The sequence below is a fragment of the Cynara cardunculus genome, assembly GCF_001531365.2.
Source record: "Cynara cardunculus var. scolymus isolate 2C chromosome LG 16, CcrdV1, whole genome shotgun sequence".
Classification (NCBI taxonomy): Eukaryota; Viridiplantae; Streptophyta; class Magnoliopsida; order Asterales; family Asteraceae; genus Cynara; species Cynara cardunculus.
The window spans coordinates 13,310,939-13,333,989 of record NC_037543.1 but is presented as its reverse complement, the minus strand read 5'-3'; the positions used below and the strand labels follow the sequence as shown (position 1 = coordinate 13,333,989).

The 23,051-nt window shown below is 35.9% G+C and overlaps 1 protein-coding gene across 3 annotated transcripts; it reads right to left on the bottom strand.

Moving 5' to 3' along the window:
• Positions 1 to 588: 588 nt before the first annotated feature.
• On the bottom strand, positions 589 to 22,299 carry LOC112529211 (protein IQ-DOMAIN 1). Of its 3 annotated transcripts, none has more exons than XM_025140353.1 (8): positions 21,947 to 22,299; positions 21,858 to 21,871; positions 21,035 to 21,154; positions 16,818 to 17,069; positions 8,251 to 8,466; positions 7,428 to 7,541; positions 2,943 to 3,444; positions 589 to 999 (listed from the first exon to the last, which is right to left on the bottom strand). In XM_025140353.1, exons 3-8 carry the CDS (start codon positions 21,116 to 21,118, stop codon positions 926 to 928), a joined length of 1,242 nt encoding a protein of 413 aa, XP_024996121.1. In that variant the 5' UTR covers positions 21,119 to 21,154; positions 21,858 to 21,871; positions 21,947 to 22,299; the 3' UTR covers positions 589 to 925. The 3 variants fall into 3 exon arrangements, with proteins under 3 accessions (XP_024996121.1, XP_024996120.1, XP_024996119.1); XM_025140352.1 differs by having other exon boundaries at positions 21,035 to 21,139; XM_025140351.1 differs by having other exon boundaries at positions 21,035 to 21,139; positions 21,858 to 22,298.
• Between the last annotated feature and the right edge of the window lie 752 nt (positions 22,300 to 23,051).

Below are 23,051 nucleotides of genomic sequence, written 5' to 3'. Positions count from 1 at the left end.
ATATATGAAACAACTTGATCAAAAAAAGTATTATATGAAACAATTTCACAAGATTAAACAATTTCATGAAAAAATTTCATAAGATTAAACAATGAAATCAACGGATGAAGGTGGTTTGCACGGTTTACACAAATGAGGGCGGTTTTTATTTGATCACTCCTCTATATATATATATATACACGTATGTATGTATGTATGTATGTATGTATGTATATGTATGTATATATATAGAGGAGGTTTACTTTACAAACCACATTATTTGTACAAATCATACAAACCTCATTCAACCAATCATAATTTTTTATTTTATTCATTTTCTTTTTGTATTTATGAATGGTTGATTAATCAATTTTATTGTGGAGAGTGTTAATCATGAATATTATCATCTTCATTATATTAATAAAAAAGATATGAATGAAACAGTTTCATTAAAATTTCACAAGTAATACAAAACAATTTCATAACCATATATAAAACAGTTTCATCAAAAAAATATTATACGAAACAATTTTTTAAGATTAAATAATTTCATTAAAATATTTCATAAAATTAAACAATAAAATCGATGGATGAAGATGATTTACATAATTTGTACAAATATGGAGTTTGCATATTTTGATTTGAATGACATCTTACAATACACATCATGTCTTTCCACATTGTACAGAAGTTTTCTCCCACATACTCCATCATCGATATAACAACAATGATTATTGCTAGTTACAAAATAACGACAACTGATAATTACAACATTCCCAAATAAATCCAATCATTTTCTTTCACTTCTCCGACAACATGATCAATAACTCCTGAGTGCATGAGCTGCCCGTGTATACACAAACGTCTGAAATTGCAGTGATTGTTGAGTTCCTGAGCCGATTGGGAGGACTATGCATGGTCTGAAGTGTCGTTCGGCTGCTGCTAGTCAAGTGCTTGTTTTTGTAGCACATTTACCAGGTTGTCTAGCCATTTGACTCCCAACACCTTGCCCTGTTTTGCCTGTTTAAATCCAAAAAAATAAACTGAGCTTGTAAGATCCGCATTTTCAGTCCTTTTCTTTTCCTAAGATGCACACAGAAATGACACCAATGGCCCAACGGCAAGCACAAACTGGCGAGTGCTCCAGCCTCAACCATAGCGTGGGAGTCACAATTCCTTTTAAGGATTGGGCTCCTTGTGGGCACTCGGCTCTTAGCAGGCGGCTGTGTACCTGATATGCAATGAGGCGCTTGAGATGCCGTTTAAAAACCCTTTTGCACAAGAGAAGTGTCAAAAGACTATAACCCTGCCTAGCCTTAAAACTGAAAGAGGCTACCAGGATACATGAGGCCAACTGTTATACACACAGTTCAACACTGGATGCACATCCATATGTTAAAAACGAAACAAGATAACCTAGACATGGCTTAGCTAAATTTGGTGCAGTTCCAGTGTTCTGGTTGTTGTCTTAAATTATTCTTTCAAGACTTTAAAATCCAAAAAAAGAAAAGGCATCACTTCAAATACTTGGACATTTTATACGTACGGYTATAKAAATTATTACGTGCTWTTTATCCCATCAAGAGTTCAACAAGTATTTTGATGGATTATATTGATACGGGTCTAAATATTTTGATGGTGTTTGATGATTGTTAAGCTATGCCTGTTTTAACTAACACAAATGCATTCATTAGTACAGTATTCCGAAAACGCCAAACCAACACACCCATTCCAACGCATCTTATGTTCCATACAGAACATTTATCAAAAAATCATTTTTCATTCAACATTAATTCTATACAGAACCTCTAAAACAGTTGGAATTCTTAATCATTCATCACATATTCATTCAGTTTTATCAAACACCATCTAAGAGCCTTTTATTGGAACTGCTAAGTTTAATGTTAGTGCAATCTACCCATGATGCCCATGAATACTACAGTGGACAGTTTTACTGCCACATGTAAACAGGAGAGACCTGTCTTACATGGTTTAGACGCTAGAGTAGTAAGCAAAATTTGACAATGCACCATTGGTTTACTACACAATGCTAGATCCCACCCCCACCCCCTAATGTGATAAAATGAGATTGTTTGGTCTGGTTTAGATCTAGGGATACTAAAACCAAAATGAATCAAGGAGTCCCAGGTAAAATACGGTAGATTGTGGTTCAATAGGTATCCACATAATATTCGAATTAAAGGAGCTGTGGATGTACATTGTATTAATGTTATCTTTTTGAAAATTAAGCAAAAACTACATTCGCTGGGCAGTTATGCAATATGTTCTATATTAAATAAATGCATACAACACAAGAACCAGTATCCAGTAGAAACAGATATATCCATATCCGTACCAGATACAAGTTGATGAGTATATGGATATAATCACATCCAATCTGTTTTATTTAGTTTAATAGCGTTTACAATTTCTTAAGGGCACCATTTAGCCCCCAAGAAGTTTTAAAAGAAAAGGCTTCATTGAGGACGTATTTATTCAGAGTGAATAAAATTCAATAGTTATTATAAAAACTATCTTCACATATTTTATTGGTTGCAAATATACTAAGGAACTTCATTAGGACCATTAGTAAATTTCAGAATATACAGTAACCTGTTAATGTGATACTCGTCCATAAGCAGCCCCCTCTACTCTAGATGTTAAGGCATGTTTGGCAACCATAAGCTAGCTTATTTTTTGAGGTTATTGGAAAAACCTCGTTTGGTTAGCCATAAGCTAGCTTTTTTAAAAGCTACTTCTAGTAGCATCTCAATAAGCTCCATTTTCACTTTTTCCAATCACACCTCTTGTATTTTTCCAACTAATTTTTCAATGTCTTTTTAGGTCATCGGCTAGTTTTTACCGAACATGACTAGTTTAAGCTAGCTAGTTTGCCAAACATAGCCTAAGAGGTTTAGGGTTTAGTTTCTGGTTCCCCATGAGAGAGAGAGAGATGGACTAACCACTACTAGGCAGCGACTGTCGCTTCTTTCCCTGATTACCCAAGATTGAGGATCTCTCTCTTGGATTGCTGTGGGATCTTGACCCCACACCAGGTCTCAATCTCAGCTCACCRACTGAATCAGCAAGAAATGCGTTAGACGTTGGATCAATACACACCGTSGCAGGTGCTTCTTGCATGCTAGTTGACTTGATAGGGTCAGAACCAGAGCCATCAGAATGAGATTGCCCCATTTTCTCATTTGGAAATTCTAATTGAAGGTTTGAAGCAATGGATTTCTTGCCAGCAGATTTTAACTGGTTCCTGATGTTGGGCTCTTGCTCTTGCTCTTGTTTAGCAGAACCATTCTCCTGAATCTTCAGTCCATCTCTCGTATTAATGTCGAGGAAACGATTCTCCCATGGACGAACAGCCATCCATCTCTCCAACCAGTTCCAACCCCAATTAGTTTTATCTGGTCCAAATCCAGATGGAGATGTTTGTTGTCTAGATCCTGCCTGCCACTGCAACAAATAAGCAAATGTTAACATTGTGATTTAATCTTATAGCTACAAAAAATGTAATTCAACATTGATCTTATTGGAGCAAGGGATATTCCATGATTCTTATATCCTGTAGTTCGTAACGTGAATAGGTCTGCTGAATTGTTGTAGGCAAGAGAGATGGAAGATCTCCCTTACTCCTTGAGCAACGTTAGGAGTATGATAATTGTCTTTCGTGGTGGAATAGTAATTCATGGAAGTTTACAAAATATTGTTGATAGCACTTCACCGACCCATACAAATACCATTATCATTAGCATACTAATCCTCAATTTGTGAATCCTTAGCCAAATGAAGGCTTCTCTTCACACTTGAGGCTGGTTTTAAAAATGAAGACTACACAACCCATTTAAAATCGTTGAGTTTAAGGAACGAATATCCAATTCGCACTTGTGGTCACAACCCCTCGTAGAGTAATGTGAATGAGCATCTCTCCTGCGACACCAGGTTTATGAATACAGCTGGAATGCTACATCTAGCCCTCAGCAAAATGCAATCAGAGAAAGCATAAATGGAGATCTCATAGAGGTTACTCGTACAATGTTGATTCATCAGAATGCACCTCAGCAGTCGTGGAGATATAGTTGTGATTGCAAGGTACTTGRTTATTTGCATACCTTCTAATTTTCTATTATTTCAAATGGGCATATATACATAATCCCTCTTATTTTCAGTGGCTCCCAATTTCATGTTGATCCTTTTTTCTGTTCTTSTGCACAAGATTCCTTTCATGTTGTGACCAAAGCAAACCAGTGGCATATTTKTTCGGTATTGTAAGCCTCAAAAGTGTTATTAGTGTTGTAGTTTCAGCATTTGSGAATTGTTTTTGTTGCTCATGGTTTTTCTATCTTATTCAATATAGTAGGGTGGACTTTCCTAGTATTATTTCTTAGCAACCAAATGCTGATCAAGGTTACTCATGTTCCTCCTATAAAGCCTATCATTGTGGAGGTTACTTATTGCTTGCTATCCTCTTACCTAACGGGCGAAGATTTGCCTCCCTGGAAAGGATGATTCATTCGGATCGACATGAGAGTCCCACTACATTGCATTGCCAGAATCCATGTTGTATATTTGAAAGACGTTGACCTCCTTGCTTCTCTCACGGTACAATCCTCTTCCCGCCAAGCCCCCTTTCTCCTCGGTCCTCAGAGACAAAATGTAGGACTGGCATCAACAGTTCATCACGAAAGAAAGGACTCACTAAGTCGGGATCACTAACTAAGACTAATCTAATATGAATTAAATAGAAAATAATTGTCTTTTCTGTATACTTTCCCCAGTTCCGCTGCTACCGCGGGTTTATGCAATCGATCGGATTATATAGAAATCCCTTCAACAACATAGGTCATCGAAAGGATCTCGGAGACCCACCAAAGCACGAAAGCCAGGATCTTTCAGAAGATGGATTCCTATTCGAAGAGTGCATAACCGCATGGATAAGCTCACACTAACCCGTCAATTTAGAATCCAATTCGAGATTTACCTCCGTCTTCATGTATGCTATAGGTGCAAGAGGCACACTATTCAAGCTCCTGACACTACCATTTTTACAAACCTTTTTACTTTCAGTAACATAAGATGCATTCCCATTGCCTAGTACAAAGAAAAACATACTTTCTCTTGTATGCCTAATGAGATACGAACACCCTATTCTGACTTGGCTTCGCCAAAAAGCCTCATCTCTGAAAGTCCATCATGTTTTCAGGCCCTCCTTTGTCACTCCTAACCATTCAATTGTGTTGATTCCTTCCACCTTCAATGTCTAACTACTAACTAGGGATCCTAACAAGATATGGACACCATATTGTGACAATGTCTAAGTACTAACTATGGCTCCAATGAGACACGGTTCCACCTTCAACTATTCCACTCTCACATGCCTCATATTAACCATATTAATTTTGATACTATACCAAAATTACTAGATTGTTCATGCAAACAGCCACTCTAACGTGTTGGGTTAGAGGTCAGGTCCGCATACATCTCACCCCGCCCCTAAAGACCATATTTTCGAGTGGGATTTATTGGGTCTATTGGTTTGGTATACATCTTTACCAATCTTAGCATGATTGAAAGTTGGTATAAGCTTCTCCAATCATCCTAAAGATCAAACTTTATTGAGATGGTTAAGCTTCTACATGAACTAGACAGAAAAATGGTCACACTCATTAAGCCCTAATGTCTTCCCATCATACTAGTCATGGAGAAGCATTGGTACAAACCTTGAGGTGTATTGAAGGTACACCTAGACGAGGTGTATTGAAGGTACACCTAGACGAGGTGTTCCATTTATTGACCACAAGCATACTTCTAGATGTCAATCATGGAAGATGCTAATACATTCCATGGCTTGGAATGAGTTGTTGAGAGTAGTTTCATATAGATTTCAAAGAAAGAAACATGTGTTTATCTTTCCAAGTTCAAGTCCTACTATTACGCTATGGCACAAACTGTAGAAATATTCAGTATCCTTAGAGATACTCGGTATCCTTAAAGATACTMAATATCCTTAAAGATACTCAATATCATTGTAAAATAGGAATTGGAGATAATGGGTAATGTCTCTTTGTAATTAATTGTTATGAATATCTCAGGAATCTTTTCCTTTTCTTCTCATATTTTTTGTGTATATATAGCCTTTGTACCTCCCTCTTTGAAGACAAGTGAAATAAAAAAGAATTCCACATGGTATCAGAGCATCTCTGATCCCAGACTACTCTCCTCTTGCTGCTGTGTTTCAATCACAACAGCAATTAAGCAACAACGGTAAGCTCCAACATCCCCTTGGTATTGTTGCCCTCTCACCTTCCTAAATATCATTATGACTGGCACAGAATCCTCTTCCTAAAACCACTCAGAAGTCATCTCCAAACTCAAAGGCTTCTCATCTAAATCCTCTAGAAACTCTCAGAGTTTCCTTCCAATTACTAGTTATAAACTAAATGGCCATAATTTCCTTCAATGGTCTCAATCGATCATGATATACATACATGGTCGAGGAAAGGAAGATCACTTCACTGGGGCTGTTCCTGCTGCTAAATCTGATGAGCCAGTTTCAAGAACTAGAAATCAGAAAACAGCATGGTGATGGCATGGCTGATTAACTCTATGACCCTAGAAATAGGGGAAAACTTTCTTCTCTACTCTGCGGCTCAATAAATATGAGGCTGCCTGAGATACATATTCCAGCAACGACAACACAGCAGAATTGTTTGCCATCGAAAGCACACTCCATGATTTACGTCAAGGAGAGTTATCTATCACTGCCTATTACAACTTATTGGCTAGGCATTGTGACGGCTTGTTTTGGAATCAGGCAGCCAAAGTTTTAGAAAAGCACCTTCAAAGAGCACAGACTTATTACAATCATCAAACTTGAGTACTCTTAGATGTATAGTAATAACTTATTCCAATGAACATTTAACTTTAAGTCTTCATTGAAATTTCACTTTTTTTTTTGCTCATTGGGTCATTTTCGATTATTTCTTCTTGTATTGTCTAACAAAATTTGGGTACTAAATTGAGTCCCATATTTTCATATAGATGCCCAGATATGTACATAGAATTGTCATACATACATAAGTACTGTTCTTCTGAATGTACTATTCACTTTCCGTAGTACACATCAAAAAGATTCTTAAGACCCTCATTAAGACAATGAGTTGCAACATATGTAATTGATATATCTATCTGTTACTGAAGTCAGATAACTTGGCATCTTAAGGTCCTTCATAAAAGACTTAATGTGAAAGATATCACAAACTGATTCAATGTAGTTGATGTATCTACCTATAATTGAAATTGGACAACTTAGCATCTTAAGACCCTTAATAAAAGCCTTGATGTGAACGAAAATCACAAGTTAAATTGAATATGGAGGAAAGGAAAATTTTGAAGTTATCATTTTTATGATTATGAAAGAATATGATATTCAACATTACCTGGTGAGAAAGAGCATATGCCATGGCTCTCTCACGTTTGGCCGCAGCCTCCTGCCTCTTTATCAACTTCGCTTGAATTTCTTCAACAGAACCAACACTATCACACCATCCTTCCTGTCAAAGAAGAAAGAACGAGAGGCAAAGACAAAAAAAGCAACAGAAGGTAGAAAACACAGATATTAGCACAATGTATATATATATATATATATATATATATATATATCCAGGCATACAATCAATGCATTGTAACATTCAAAAAATTCACTCTTAAGATGAATTTGTTTTATACAGATCTCTTTAGATTAATAGAGATTCGGTAAAACATCATCCAAAACACTTTTGGACCTGACTAGTGACTAATTTATTTGAATCAGCTTTTATATTATATGATAACTATTTGTCAATGCTATTTGCTGCCAGAAATCACGTAGAAGCAACCTTCAACAGTTTTAGATCAAAGTTTGAATGAAAGAACAGCAGGGTTGCAATTTACACAACTGTTTGGATGAAGGGAAAGCAGAGTTGCAATTTACACAATTGGGAATCATGTGCTTGATATGTGTCATAAGGTCGTCCCCTATTATGTTCTGTTTTAATTATATAATATCTATATACCGTATATGAGCTCAAACGCCGTACTCACCTTTGGCGAGGTTCGAGCCCCTGAGCTATACTGGTAACCCGGATACTACTAGACCAAAGACCCTTTGGTGTCTCTATTATGTTTGTATCATTGAAGATTTCTTTCAATGTTATAGGTTTTTGGTCATGTCATTAAAAGAAGCACCTATGCTTGATTGAAATTGTAGAATTGCAGGCTTACCTCTATTTCTCGAACCTGAGCCTCATGTTGAAGTTGTTGTTGTTCCGATTGGCCTTCCAATGCGAGGCGAACACGCCTAGCTCTAACACGAGCCTGAACCCTCACTAATGCTTGCATACAACGAAGAGTTATTGCAGCTTGCTTTCTCACAGCATGTCCCCTAACAAGAGCTTGTAGTCTGACCAATCCTTTGAGAGCTCGTAGGGCCCGCCTAGCCTGAATATTATAACAAGTATATTTTAGGTTATCTATCATGTCAACTGAAGAACTAACCAAAATGGTTGTTAGAAGGTGAATGCATGATGATGAAAAAGCATTTATAAGGTGCAGATAGTCACTCAACCAATATTTAGCAAAATAATATTTTGAACATATGTACAAAAAACTAGGGGAGCATTTCACCATACCAGTTTCTAAGGCTCCAACTAACATTTAAAACATGGGTTACACTTTTAACTTCAAAATGAACAAAACACAGGCAAAAATTAATCTTTGTGAATACTACTTGAGCCAATAACATCAACTCTTCTTCAGTTCCTTTTGGTTTTTTCTACCTCTCTAGCACATTACTAGTGACATTGAACATTCATCGGTGGTTAAGTATTTATACCATCTTAAGTGATTTTTCTGCAATTTGTTTTAATTTGCCTGGCTTCACAGGCTTTTGTGTTCTCTTTTCACTCTACCAATTTATCTGTCTTAACAGAATTTTAACTGGTCTATCAACTTGTAGGATATTATTATCAGATTTACTTTTAGAGTATTCTCGTATTGCACATATCTTAGAGAAACTTATCATTTTATTTAGCCTAACTAACAACTCAAGATCATTGTAATCGATTTTCTTTAAATCACGGGCATAAAAAGATTTAAAATATCTCCATTGCCAGTGGCGGACCAAGAATTTTCTTGAGCGGGTGCACCTTTAAGGTGGATCAAAGGCCCACAAGTCGTGGGTTTGATCTGAGGAAAAAGTCGATGCAGTTTGATCCGATGGGAAAACCAATTATGTTGATTTCAGGAAAAATACATTTTTTTCAAATTGAATCGACTTTGACCTTTTGAGTAAAACACAAGACTACGTCTTAGGCCATGTTGTTAGCTGAATTCCATGGCTGCTATAGGGAACTTATTTGGTTTTTTGGTTGATTTCATAAAAAATTTCCAATTTTTGGTACTTGATATTGATTGTCCTATGTTTTTTTCCAAGTTCAATTACGTTTCATTATGCATCTAGAACTCCTAGTATTAGATAAGATGTTTTGCAAATCAAAATTAACTATGCATCTTATTTCGCTTCCTTATGCATCTAAGATGTCAACAATTATTAAATTATTAACTAAAAGCAAACTAAGCAGTTAACGCGGTCGATAGCGGAAATAGTGGTTGGGACCTTGATTTGAAATAGCGGTCATCGTTGTGATATAGCTGTAAAAAAAATATGCTCATATAAAATCTTGTATGCGCTACATATCAAGTCAACCAATTCAAACCACACAAGCAACATAGTAGTAAGAGTTTATAAAGCTCATAAACAACTAAATGAGCTAACTGCAATCCACAGGCTCGGCATCTGAATCCACATCATTGAGTACATCCACTCTTTCATTTATGTCATCATCCCCATCTCCCCCTTCTTCCTCTTCATCTTCAACTCCAAATTAACAAAGCTAAACCCAAAATCAAATGGTTAAACAACAAACTGAAGTACTGAACAAAGTCAGAAACATAGTTATTGTACTAAATTAGGGACCGAATTAGGGAGTAGGGACAGAAATAGAAACCATACGGTCCATACCTGATTGTAACTTGTAGCTGTTAGTTTTCAACAGCCAAGAGAATCAAAGATGTGAACCATAGGGAGAATCAAAGATGAACAGTTAGGAATCGAGACTGGAGTTGGAATCGATGGGCACTTTGAGCAGAGCTTTGGACTTGGAAGTTGGAATCGATACAAAGTTTGACTCAATTTAATTGTTTCTTTTGTTTATTTTAGTCTTTTTTCTTTTTGTTTGCAGCTTGACTCTAAATAGCGCACAAAAAAGCCCAAAATAATCGTTTAAAATTTAGTCAAAAAAAGGAGCCTACAACAGGCCAAAAAAAGCAGTAATAGCGGACCGCTATTTAGTATCAAAATAGCGGTAACAGCGGCCGCTATTTGCAGGTGCGCTATAATAGACCGCAATTCCTAAACCGCTATTTAGTCCAGAATCGCTAACCACTATAGTGTCGCTATAGTGTGCTATTAACTGCATGGGAAGCAAATTACAAAATACAAACGAACCAAGAAAAAGAAGAAACTCGTAATTTCAAGGAAAGTTAATTATTAAGAACATGATACTTTACAAGAGAACGTGAGGATATAGTTAATCAACAAAAAGTGGAACAAATTTGGGAATGAAGATCAAATTAATAGATTATCCGAAAGTGATTTAGGATTGGAAAAGGTAAGAGTGAGAATAGAAGTTAACCAAAAAACTACATATTTGCTACAAGTAGGAAATGAACCCAAGATCTCCTTGTAGTAGGCGGCTTATTTCAACAAACCAAGACCATCCCACTCAACTTAGATTTTTGTTATACAAGTGGTTTTAAAATATTTCCAGGCACTCTCAAAATCAAGCGGGTGCACTTTTACGACGCCTAATTTTTTTTCTCTTGCTATAATCAAGTGAGCGGAGGCACGGGATCCTGCTCGGTCCTTAGTAGGTCGGCCCCTGTCCATTCGTATGCTGGTTGTACTCCTACAGTCACATTCTAATATTCTATAGAATATATATTCAGACCTTGGCTTAAAAGGCAAAAACTGCCAAGTGCCAATAGAAAACATATGGTTCTCATAGGTGAATATATCAACTTTGAGAAAATGATAAATTATTTCATTAAATTTATAATAGGTGATGGATGAATACCTACAACCAATCAACATCCTAATAGCCAGTGGCGGATCTAGAAATGTTTAACTGGTCTATCAAAACAGATGTTTAGACCAAAAATTGAGTATTAATTTTAACTAAACCACGCTTGGTCTAAACTTCTATGCTTGGTCTAAAGTTGTATTTAACAACCATTATCTTTTTCACATTCAAAGGTACCAAATTTTGGATCCGCCCCTGCTGATACCCGAAACAAAAAAGAGCAGGAGGGAAGTTACTCGAGCCCTTGTTTTTATTTAATATTGGATGGAAAATACAGTTCGACTTCTCAACTGAACTTGATATTTGAATATGTGTTATTTCAGATTATATTCATCTGGCTGCAAAAAGCAATACCGTTTACTCAAATATATGCACCAATGATATTAAAAAAAAAATTGGTAACTTTGGATGCGAAAAAGACAATGTTGCTAAATAGAAATTTAGACCAAGCATAGTTTAATTAAAGTTAGTACTTTATCATAGTGCATATTTTCTTTTTACTTTATTTTCGTGAATTACAACTAACAAATAGCAAACAAAATTTTGTGAATTTTTTAGTATATTACAATTGAGAAAATTTTAGCAATAACAAAAGAAAGTTGACAAACGCTCATCACATATTACAACTGAGGGAAAAAAAACAGCACATCGATCAACAGTTATTGTCGATGATTCTAAGCAATTTCATTTGGCAAGGTGCATGGATGAGAATTCCAGTAAGAAATCTATAAGACAAGTGTGAAGAAAAATAGAAAATTATCGATCCCCTCAACAAAAATAGGATTGAAGGAGACGAAGAGGTGGCAAGTCTGAGAGGGAGCTGTAGGAAATCAAGCTAGGGAATCATATAATTTGCATAAACTGATTCCTAGGGATTAGTTTCATAATTGTTGATTCTCTTTTTATTAGATAGAATCTGTATTATCTTTTAGAGGCTAATTTATAGGGGCCGTTATGGATTTTTTTGTATATATATGTACATTATATTCAAGTTGAAAAAAATCTTTTCACACACATCTCAACCAGCTTCATGGTATCAGGGTTGTAGGTTAGAAATCCTACTCTCTCAAGCATTATGTCTTCTTTAATCTGCTCACCCCTATCTCTCGAAACCTCTCTTCATGGGGGAATCAAGTCGCTTATCCAAGGATTCGTCCACTTCCGTTCCCAAGACTCCTTCAAATCTCGTCTTGGCTCAACTACCTTAGAGAACAACCCAGTTCAAAGCTCCAACAGCACTGCACTTCATACCACAAAATTATCCTCCTCGTCCTGGATTGTTGCCTCAGGTGCATCCAACCACATGGCAGGATCACTTTTCTCAACTTATTCTCCTTGTACCAACCTCCAAGCCATATGTATTGCCAATGGTACACGCACCAAAGTGGTTGGAACAAGAATCGTTAAACTTTCAGCAACCCTTACACTCAAATGAGTGTTTATTTGAGCCAGAACTTGAGTGTGATCTCATATCAGTTAGCAAACTGACTAGTGACTTAAATTTTGCAACTAAACTCCTTCCTGATTCTTGTATATTTCAGGACTCGAGCTTGGGGAAAACAATCAGCAATGCTTATGTGCATGCGGGTCGTAATGTTCTTGATGTCAACACTCCTTCAACTCATTTGGTCAGTCATCATAATTCGTTGAGTAGTTTTAAGTCTTCTGGTCATTCTAATAAAGAGTGAAATCATGATGTGGCACTTTCGTCTAGGTCACCCCAATTTTTCATATTTGAAACGTTTGTTCCCGTCTCTCTTCATCAATAAAACTCCAAGTTATTTCAATGTGAGATTTTGTCAAATGGCCAAGCATACCCGTAATACATACTCACCACGATCATACAAACAGAGTTGCCCTTTCTCCCTTGTCCATGGTGACATTTGGGGGTCATTCCGTATTTTAAGCATAACCCGGTGCTAGATGGTTTTTATAATTAGCTGATGACCATACTAGATTGTGTTGGGCATTTTATGAAAGACAAATCTGAAACCAAACATATATTTCAGCACTTCCATGTCATGGTTCAAAATCAATTCAATTCTCAAATTCAAACTCTAAAAATTGATAATGCCCAAGACGTCTTCAATTCTAGTCTTGGTTTCAATCTCCAATCTCATGGTGTTGTCCAACAAGGTTCATGTGCCCACACCCGACAACAAAATGGTGTGGCATAACGTAAAACCGTCACATCCTTGAGGTTGCCTGATCTTTACTTTTCCAAGGTAATGTTCCTACGAGATTCTGGGGTGAAGCCATTCTCACCACAACATACCTAATCAATCGCATGCCCTCTCGATTCCTTGACTTTAGCTCACCATTGCAAAAATTCAAAGGTCTATTTCCTACCTCTCATCTTGTGTCACAAGTTCCTTTCAAGTTGTTTGGTTGCACTGCATTTGTGCATATCCACCCTTAATATCGTGGTAAACTTTATGCCCGTGCACTTAAATTTATCCTTCTTGGATATTCAGCCAATCAAAAGAGCTACAAGTGCATCTCTCCTACCACCCGTAAGTTCTATGATACCATGGATGTTACCTTTTTCTAAAATATTCCATTCTACCCCAATTCTATAATGTAATTTAGGGGGAGAATAACATACATGAATTTCATAATTGGGACTAGACATACCTCATGAACTCGGATTCACCAACCCAAGTTCACTACACCTTATCTCATCCATCAAATACTCAAGTTCACTCCACCTTATCTCCTCTATCAAATAACTCTAGTACTCCAACCTGTCCGAATCCAGACTTGACTGACCCACCCTGTGCCTCAATCTCGTGGCTCTCAATCAAATTCTATACTCGATCAGTCACCCAATGTCTATCCTGAACACCTTCTTCTTTTCGATGATGTGGTCAAAGTTTATACAAGAAGGAAAAATCCAGACATGACTTTAAGAAATCAGCAAAGTCAACTTCCCAGGGCCAAGCTAAGCAAGAAAGCATACAAGATGAAGAAATTTATGATTCACACGCAAGTTCAACTTGTGATCCTACATTGGATCTCCCTATTGCCCAAAGAAAAGAGGTAAGATTATGCACCCAACATCCCCTTTGTAGCTAATCTCTTACAAAAATTTGTCTCCATAATTTTGGGCATTTATGGCATCCCTAGAGAAGATCACGATACCCAACTCGGTTTATGAGGCTCTAAGGATTCAGAAATGGAGTGAAGCAACCTTAGAATAGTATAATGCTCTTCAAAGGAATGACACCTGACAGTGGGTTGCAAATGGATTTTGTCAGTTAAACAAAAAGCAGATGGGAGACAAATACAAAGCCCGTCTAGTGGCTAAGGGGTTTAATCATATGGAATTGATTATCAAGAAACCTTTGCTCCTGTAGGCAAGCTTAACGCAATTCGTGTTCTATTGTCCATCGCATTTAATCAAGATTGGTCGTTATTCCAGCTTGATGTCAAGAACACCTTCTTGAACGGAGATCTGATCGAGAAAGTCTATATGGACATCCTGTATGGATTTGAGAACAAAGAGAACCATGGAAAGAATTGCAAGCTGAAGAAAGCATTATATGGACTTAACAGTCCCTAGAGCTTGGTCTGACATATTCATCAAAGTCGTTAAAAATGACGGATACTCCCAAACACAAGCATATCATACGTTGTTTGTCAAACACTTCACAGATGGGAGAATCACAGCCCTAATAGTATACGTTGACAACATAGTTCTTACAAGGAAGTAGGAACCATCAAGAAAAAATGAGGAGACTTAAAAGGCTACTATGCAAAGAGTTTGAGATTGAAGACATGGCTTTCTAAAATATTTTCCAAGAATGAAAGTAGCAAGGATTTGTCAAGGCATCTCAATCTCCCAAAGCAAGTATGTGCTCGACCTCTTACTTGAGACTGGCATGATCGGGTGCAAACCAATTGAGACCCTTGTGGACCGTAATACCAAGCTAAGGCCTCGGACAGATGAACCGACAACTGATAAGGTGCATAAACAGCGGTTGGTAGGTAAGTTGATATATCTAACTCACACATGTCCTGTTATAAGTTTTGTTGTCAGTATTGTCAGTCAATTTATTAGCAACCTATCAATAGATCATTTGAAGGCTATGAACCACATTCTAAGATATCTGAAGAAAGATCCAAAGAAAGGACTCATGTTTAGAAAATCTGTCGATCGGACATTCGATGTCTATATCGATGCAAACTAGGGTGGATCCCTGTATAATGGAAGATCCACATTTGGATACTGCTTATTCATTTGGGGAAATCTCGTGACAAAGCATAGCAAGAAACAACTGGTGGTAGCACAAAGCACTGTCGAGGCATAGTTCGAAACTTTAGTCCTAGCATTATGAAGGAATTTGGTTATAACAATTAATAAAAGAATTTAAGGTTGGAATCTCAGACTCTATCAGGATCATGTGTGACAACCAATCAGCAATTGCAATTGCCAAAAATCCAATCTGGCATGGTCGTACCACGCATGTGGAGATTGATGGACACTTCATCTATGAGAAGGTCGAAACAAGACAATCTCACTCACACATGTTCCATCCAAGCGGCAAGTGGCTGACATTCTGACTAAAGCTTTGTTTCGGCCCAATCCATAGTTATTAAAAGCACGCTTGAGCCTAGGCTCTGAGGCTCATAAGGCTCAAGGTCTTGTGCTTTTTTAAAATCAGGGCTCAACATATGCACGAGGCTGATTAAAGGCCTGCGCCTCATAAAGGGTTATTAAATACCTAGTCAAACCCTAATATTAAATAAGTTTTCTTAGCTTCTCATCTTCTGTTTTTTTAAGAGTTATTAAATAGATGATGTAAGTCAAACACTAATATTAAATTCCAAGTCCGTAGAACTTCAAGCCATCTTCTCTATGAATACCCAAACCTTACAACTTCTCCTTCACGGCTCCCGCTTTAAACCCTATTAAAGTGTTGTTGATTGATGCATTGGGGGCTTTTACTTGTTGCATATTTGAGTTGTGTGTAACTGTGTATGTGTGTGTTTGTATATATATATATATATATATATATTGATAAGACGCACCTTGCATTCCTGAGGCCTGCATTTCATGCCTGCGCCTCACGCTTAGTCCCCGGGACCCGTTTGCGCCTAAGTGCACCTTGAGCCTTTAACAACTTTAGCCCAATCTCACTCAACTAAGTACCTTACTTGGTTTAGAGAACATATATCCTTAGCTTGAGCGGGAGTGTAGGAAATCAAGCTAGGGAATACATATAATTTGTATAAGTAGATTCTTTGGGATTAGTTTCATAATTGTTGATTCTCTCTTTTATTAGATAGAATTTATATTATTTTTAGAGGTAAATCAGGGGCCGTTACAAACTTGTTGTATATAAATATGTACATTGTATTCAAGTTGAAATAAAGCTTTTCTCACACATCTCAACCAGCTTCAAGAGCTCAATGACAAACATATTTAATTAGGAGGATCTAACCAAATAAGATCTTGTGTTATTAATAGCTCAACTAATAACAAAATACAAGTACTAACTAACTTAACTAACAGATTTTGACACTAGAGATTTATTTGTTGTTGTTAAAACCAGCCTAGACATCTTTAATAAATGATGCTTGAAAATAATTTGGGATAATATTACAGAAACATAAAAGGAACAATGCATAGTGGTTTAGCTTTGGTACCAAAATTCCTCGGAAAGCAGTTTGGATTCGTATAGCTGCCTGCTCTTCTCTGGGGCGCAGTTTGTTTTGAGATGAATCTTGCATTTGAAGTGAAACGGAAGGGGAATCAATAACAGCTGGGACTGAACTGCTATGGCCATCTTCAACCAGGTCAGCAGGATTCTGATTGAGCTTGTTTTGAAAAATGTTGTCTGTGATCTCTACAGAATTCTTTCTCCGGTGCCGAAACTTTCTAGTATTTGTTGCCTGAAACTGTTTGTACAAGCTATTACATATATATATATATATATATATATATATATATAAGTGTATGTAAATGTTCAAATATTGCACTTTACATTATGAGATTAAATGTCAAACATCACTTTCTACTATGTAATGAAGAGACCACTAGAATACTAGTAGACAACTAGAATATGATATGTAGAAAGATGGTTTAAATTGTTAATACCAAAAAAGTTAAAAAAAATATTGGCTAAAGATAAATGTAAGCTCTCATAGCCTTGCCATGTTTGGTCCATGACTTCAGTAGGAAACCACATGCAAACAGATTGGACAACAAACACAAAACATGTAGGATATGGCTAAGTCAGTCTTTAAACGACAAGGACATGTTTTAAGAAATCATGTCCTTGGAAATGCAGGACTAGGGTAGTAGATTTAAGGTAGGAACCTCTAGCTAGTGTGCATAACTAGGGAGTTAGGGAGGGCGACTGGGTGAGGGTAGGACAAAGGGTATCTGAGGCATGCACTAGATGGAGGATGTGTTTCTTATTACTTTGTATATATTTTCTTTGAGCCTTTTTCTGTTTTCCTTCTTTTCTAGTGCTTAATATGTGCTAATCTTGCTTAATATGTGTCCTTCCTTTGAGGGTAGAGGTCAGGACTGTGTACATCCCACCCCTCTGAGATCCTGCTTTTGAGCAGTTTGGTCTTTATGCTTTAAGAAATCAATTCACCAAAAAAGTATTCAACTATAAGAACTTGACACACTTGATCCTTTAATCACACACTATAAGTAGTGAACCAAATTGATAAATGATAACAGGAAAAAAAAAATTGTCCAGGTGCATATAAATATAACGCAACCTTTTTTTTCAAGCTCTTTCAAAAAGTTTGCGAGTATACTAGTCTTTTAAAAAGTTCTGAAATAGCACAAAATAGATATGTGGAACATTCATGAATGAAGTGAAATGAGTATCTACTAATCATTGCTCTAGATAAGGGACCAAGTGGTACATCCCAAAAGACCAACTCAGATCCCGTAAAAGCTAGATGCATATAACATGGTAAACTGAGGGTGGGATTGCAATTATCTTGGAGCTTCATATTCTAATAATAATTAGACTGCAACAAATGCATCCAGGACCAGGAGAGGGTGGGATGACACTACAACCATGGTTTTCAAAATCATCTAAGGCATGCGCCTTGAGGTAAGGCGGCATAAAACCGCTTCTGAGGCACCGCCTTTCACTCTATGTTTGAATTGTATGCCTTGTATAGTCAAGGCGGTGCATGAGGCTGTGAGGCGATGAGCACCATTGAGGCGTATGCCTCCACTTTAACAACCAGATGCCTTGACTTTAACATATCTTTGACACATCTTATATTTACTAGCTGAATATTTGTATTATCTCTAAAAAAAAGTCCCTACAAATCTTCCACGTGTCACTGTTCCCACTTCTAACTCCTACTTTGTTGATATATCAAAAAAATTGTTTATGACTCATCAGCTGTGAGCATATTAATATTTAATATATATATTGTTAATAGATCAATATAATTTTTATTTGTTACTATATCTATATTCATCATTGAAAAAAGTGTATATAGATTATTTCTTTTAGTCATTTAGTGTGAGATGTATATTTTGTGTCAAGTACCCCAGTCTATGTATGTATATATATTGCATATGTTTTATGTGTATAATGTGACAGTGGAATAAAGATTGGTGTATATTTTTTTGCAAAAGGTATATATATTTGTGTAGTATATTATACATATATGTGTGTGTGTATATGTATATATCTCCGCCTCGAGGCTTACGCCATTGGACCGCCTCAGGGCTTACGCCTCGCCTCATCGAGGGAAAACGCCTCAAGGCTTGATCCTGCCTTTTAAAACTATGACTACAACTAACTAACTATCCAATGAAACTATTACGTATTGGTTATACTAATTTGTCCTGCAACTCTATGTTCTTTATCATTCACTCTTTCCTTTATCTCAGCATACCATCTATAATCATAAATGGCAAGTAATATGCAGTAGTTACCATCATGTCACACACAAAATAAACATATAGATCATGGTTACTAGCACACACATAAACGTTTCATCATCTTGTTCATTTTTTTTTATGTTTTACAATTCTTTTCAGAGGACCACAAGTAAAAGTTAGGAATAAGCCCAGGGACCACTTGCAATTCATTATATTATTTATTTTGTTTTTTGAACTCTAAAGACGTACAAGTAGCACAGATTCATGGTTTTTTTATTTAATTCCATATGAATAATGATTTTTAAACTCTTTCAACTTTTTCTATTTTATATTTGTCACTAGATGAATTAGATTTTCCATAATCTACACATCTTGATGTACAATATTTCCTTAGTTAAATGTTGATTGGCATGACCTAGGAGAAGCAGTTTGGGTGATACCAATTTGCAACAAGTCTTTTAAGACCTTAATGTTCATGTTGGTTTAGAAAGTAGGTTTGAAAGATTCCTAAAAGATTCTCCTATAGTAATAAGATGATGAAGAAATCTCAGCCGACTACGTTTATATGGTTCTCAAAACTCCCTTGTGATCAATGATGCTCACCTAGTAACTTCGGTCAAGTACTCTAGCCATGTAGGCTTTGTTTGCACTAAGAAAGGGGATCAAGTATTGCGAATAAATTGTAAAGTGGCATAAACATTAGCTTTAGTAGGGGATGGAATTCGGTTGTTATATAGCCAAAAACAAGGTCTAGGTGGTGAAACCTATGACTGTGAAATCATAGAAGGGTTTTGAAATATCAAAGGGATTTTAACATGATGTAAAAAGAAGGGTAATGTGCATTCATAGGTGGCAAAGGAGGATAAGAAAATTGAGGGGAAATATACATCAAACTAAAGAAAAGAAATGCAATCAGTATACCAAACACCAAACAGACATTGTCTAGTCATGTCCTGTCAATGTCAAGTGCTATCAGGTTCTCTTGTCCTATCCAAGTACTACTAGAAGGGTACTCGCACAATGCAGCAAGATACATCTTGATTTTAATGTTTCTTTTTATATTTTGACTCTATCGATGTTATAATACGATTCTATGTGGTTTTGAGAAAAAGAAAAATGTTTTTATTTTTGAATGAAATATAAATTTGAAAAAATTATAAAATTTTGAAAAAGAAAGGGATATTAGTATAAAATTAACTATTTAAAAGTTCGTTTTTGTGTAATTTCTTTAATTCAATTTTTTATTATAATTTAATTGAAATTTAATAACGAACTAATTTATTTTCGAGTTAATAAAATAATTTTTAAGATAATAATTAAGTATTCTGTTAGAATTCAATGATTATCTTATTATATTTTAGATTTTTTATATTCAAAATGATGTTTATCATGTATTTGATTATGTTTATCTGCAGTTTGTCATACAAATTCAAACATAGAGCTTTAATAAGATGTACCCATGTACTTTCTACTTGTAATCTTGAATTTTAAGTAATATGCATCAATAAACAGTACTTTATGCATAAAAAATTGTTTTTAAGAATTTTTGTCAAATGCTATATAATATAGTATAGATTCGGTCTAGTTTTGTCCAGTCATGTCCAGTCCAGTTTCAAAGGCTACCTTACTAGTGGAAAAAGAAAGTCAAAAGACTACTAAGGAAAAGAGAGGAAGCTCTAGCCTCTTATATCATTGTAAGAATATCGACACTAAGGAGAAATAGAGATGAGCTAAACAGAAGGCAACGAAAGCAATAAAAGAAGCTGAAGCTTGAGAAGGCAAAACTCCAAATATCCATATGCTGGTTACGTAAAAATAATGTGAGGGGGCGGTGAGAAAGAGACTCGCAGCATGCTGCCAGATTTAAACGTACATTTTTCACTGCCCATTATATTTTTCGTTAAGACAACAAGAAAGTGGCAGCAACAAATCTCAAAACAGAAGTAATCTAACTAAGTTTCTGTCTGAAAAAACAAAATGATATGAACTCACTAACATTTTCATCTTTTTCTGAAGGTTGTGACTTCTCTGGTTTCTTGATACCAAGGAGTGATCTAATCCACTTTCCGGAAACACCCATGTTTGTAGTCTCTATTCAATCCTGTCATGGAAAATTCTATAAAAGTCAAATAATTATAAAGAGGCTGCAATAGTCCCAAATATCACTATTTCATTCCTCACATTAAAAAAATGTCCACTTAAATGGAATTCAAAGCTTCAAACATACATATTAGCTGCTATAAGAAATAAAAATATATCACCAAACCAAATTTGTGCCAAGATTATAGTATAAAATCTGGTGCACCCCATGAAAATCTCAACAATTCCCATTTTGGGATTTTTGGTTTGATGGCAAATATTCTCTTTGGACAATTTTTCGAGCGAAGAAGACATGTTTATCCGTTGTAAAATTATTGATCATACACCAGATTCCACTTTGATGGGAAAACATTTCACTAGTGCTCAAAGGGCTTTTATAAACCACAAGGTGGTGTCCGATTGGTTTGAGCTTGGCTCCAAAGGTCAAAAGTACCAGAGGTTCAGGTTCAAATCCAAGGAGGAATAAAAATCCCTTTGTGGCTGAGGTTCAAATACGGTGACTCTGAGCTATCTGCAAAGCAGATGGTTGCCCTGGAATTGCTCTGGGATTAGTGGGTTGGATATCCAGGTTAATAAAGAAAAAAGGCTTTTATAAATGCTCCTATAGAATCAAATTTTGCAATTAATTAGGCATAGATACCATCTAAATGTACGAAGACTTTCCAAAACTGAGAACATTGTAATGTAAGTAATTGCTAAAAGAAAGGGTTCAAACTTACTGTTCCACTTCCACCTGGAGGGCATTACACAGCCAGTTAGACACCCACTAGAGAAATAACATCAGAAACAACCCATGAATCGACTATACATATAGATTAGAAATGAATCGAGCCAAGCAAAGAGAAATTCTAATAGCTGTAGCTCAGTAATGAAGATCGCAAGATAAGGTGACGTAAGACTTTGACGTCCGGCGCCTGACTTGAAGAATTTCAGTTGGACAAGGGGATTTCAACAGGTTATCGCTTTTCTGAGTGTAATTTGGAGAGTGTTTACCGCGGCTGGGACAGGATTGAATCAAGAAAGCAACGCAGAGAATGAAACCCTAGTGGGAATCACATGCACCACACTTGATGACAAGAAGAGCCATCATAGATCATACAAAATGTGGATTTCATTTTACTAGATATAAAATATCATAACAAATTTTCTTTTACTATATTAATTGGGTGTTTGGGATTATTTATTTAAAATAATTTATGTTTTTTTATATATGCACTTATCAACTTATTATAAATCAGAAAGTTTTAATTTCTTCAAAAACATTTATTATCGGTTTATCACAGGTATAAGTTGTTTATCAAAATACTCAAAAGTGTTTATTACCGGTGTCATACCGGAATAAGCCAATAAGTTGTTTTTATAAGCAATCTCAAACACCCCCTAATTGTTATTATTAAAATATTCTATAAATCTATAATTACTATATATTATTTAAAATAATAACAATACAAATAAATAAATAAAAATTATCTCTATCCATCGAGTTTTAGATAAGTTTTTAAGTTTGGAGTTTCCTCTATTTTTATCTAATTTTTTGATAGGGAGGGGGAGACTTCTCCAGATCAAGATAAAACACTAAAACGCTAAAACAGCAACAATGAAGCGTTCGGGTAGGAGAAAACCTCAACTACCAGAATCCAAGGCACCCCGAGGGGAAAGAAAGAGGGAGACAAAAAAAAAAGACGAGAAAAGAGGGAAAAGGAGAGAAAGAAGAAAAGGAGAAGAAGAGAAGAGGGAAAGAGAAGAAGAGAGAGGAAGAGGGAGATGCTTATATTGAAATTAATGTAAAACTCAACTAAAATAAAATAGGACAAAATGTACAAAATAGCAACCTACTTTTACAAATTTCCTTATTATAGCATTCTACTTTTAGTTTTTCTTATTACAGCAATGTACTTTCAAAATGTTTTTTA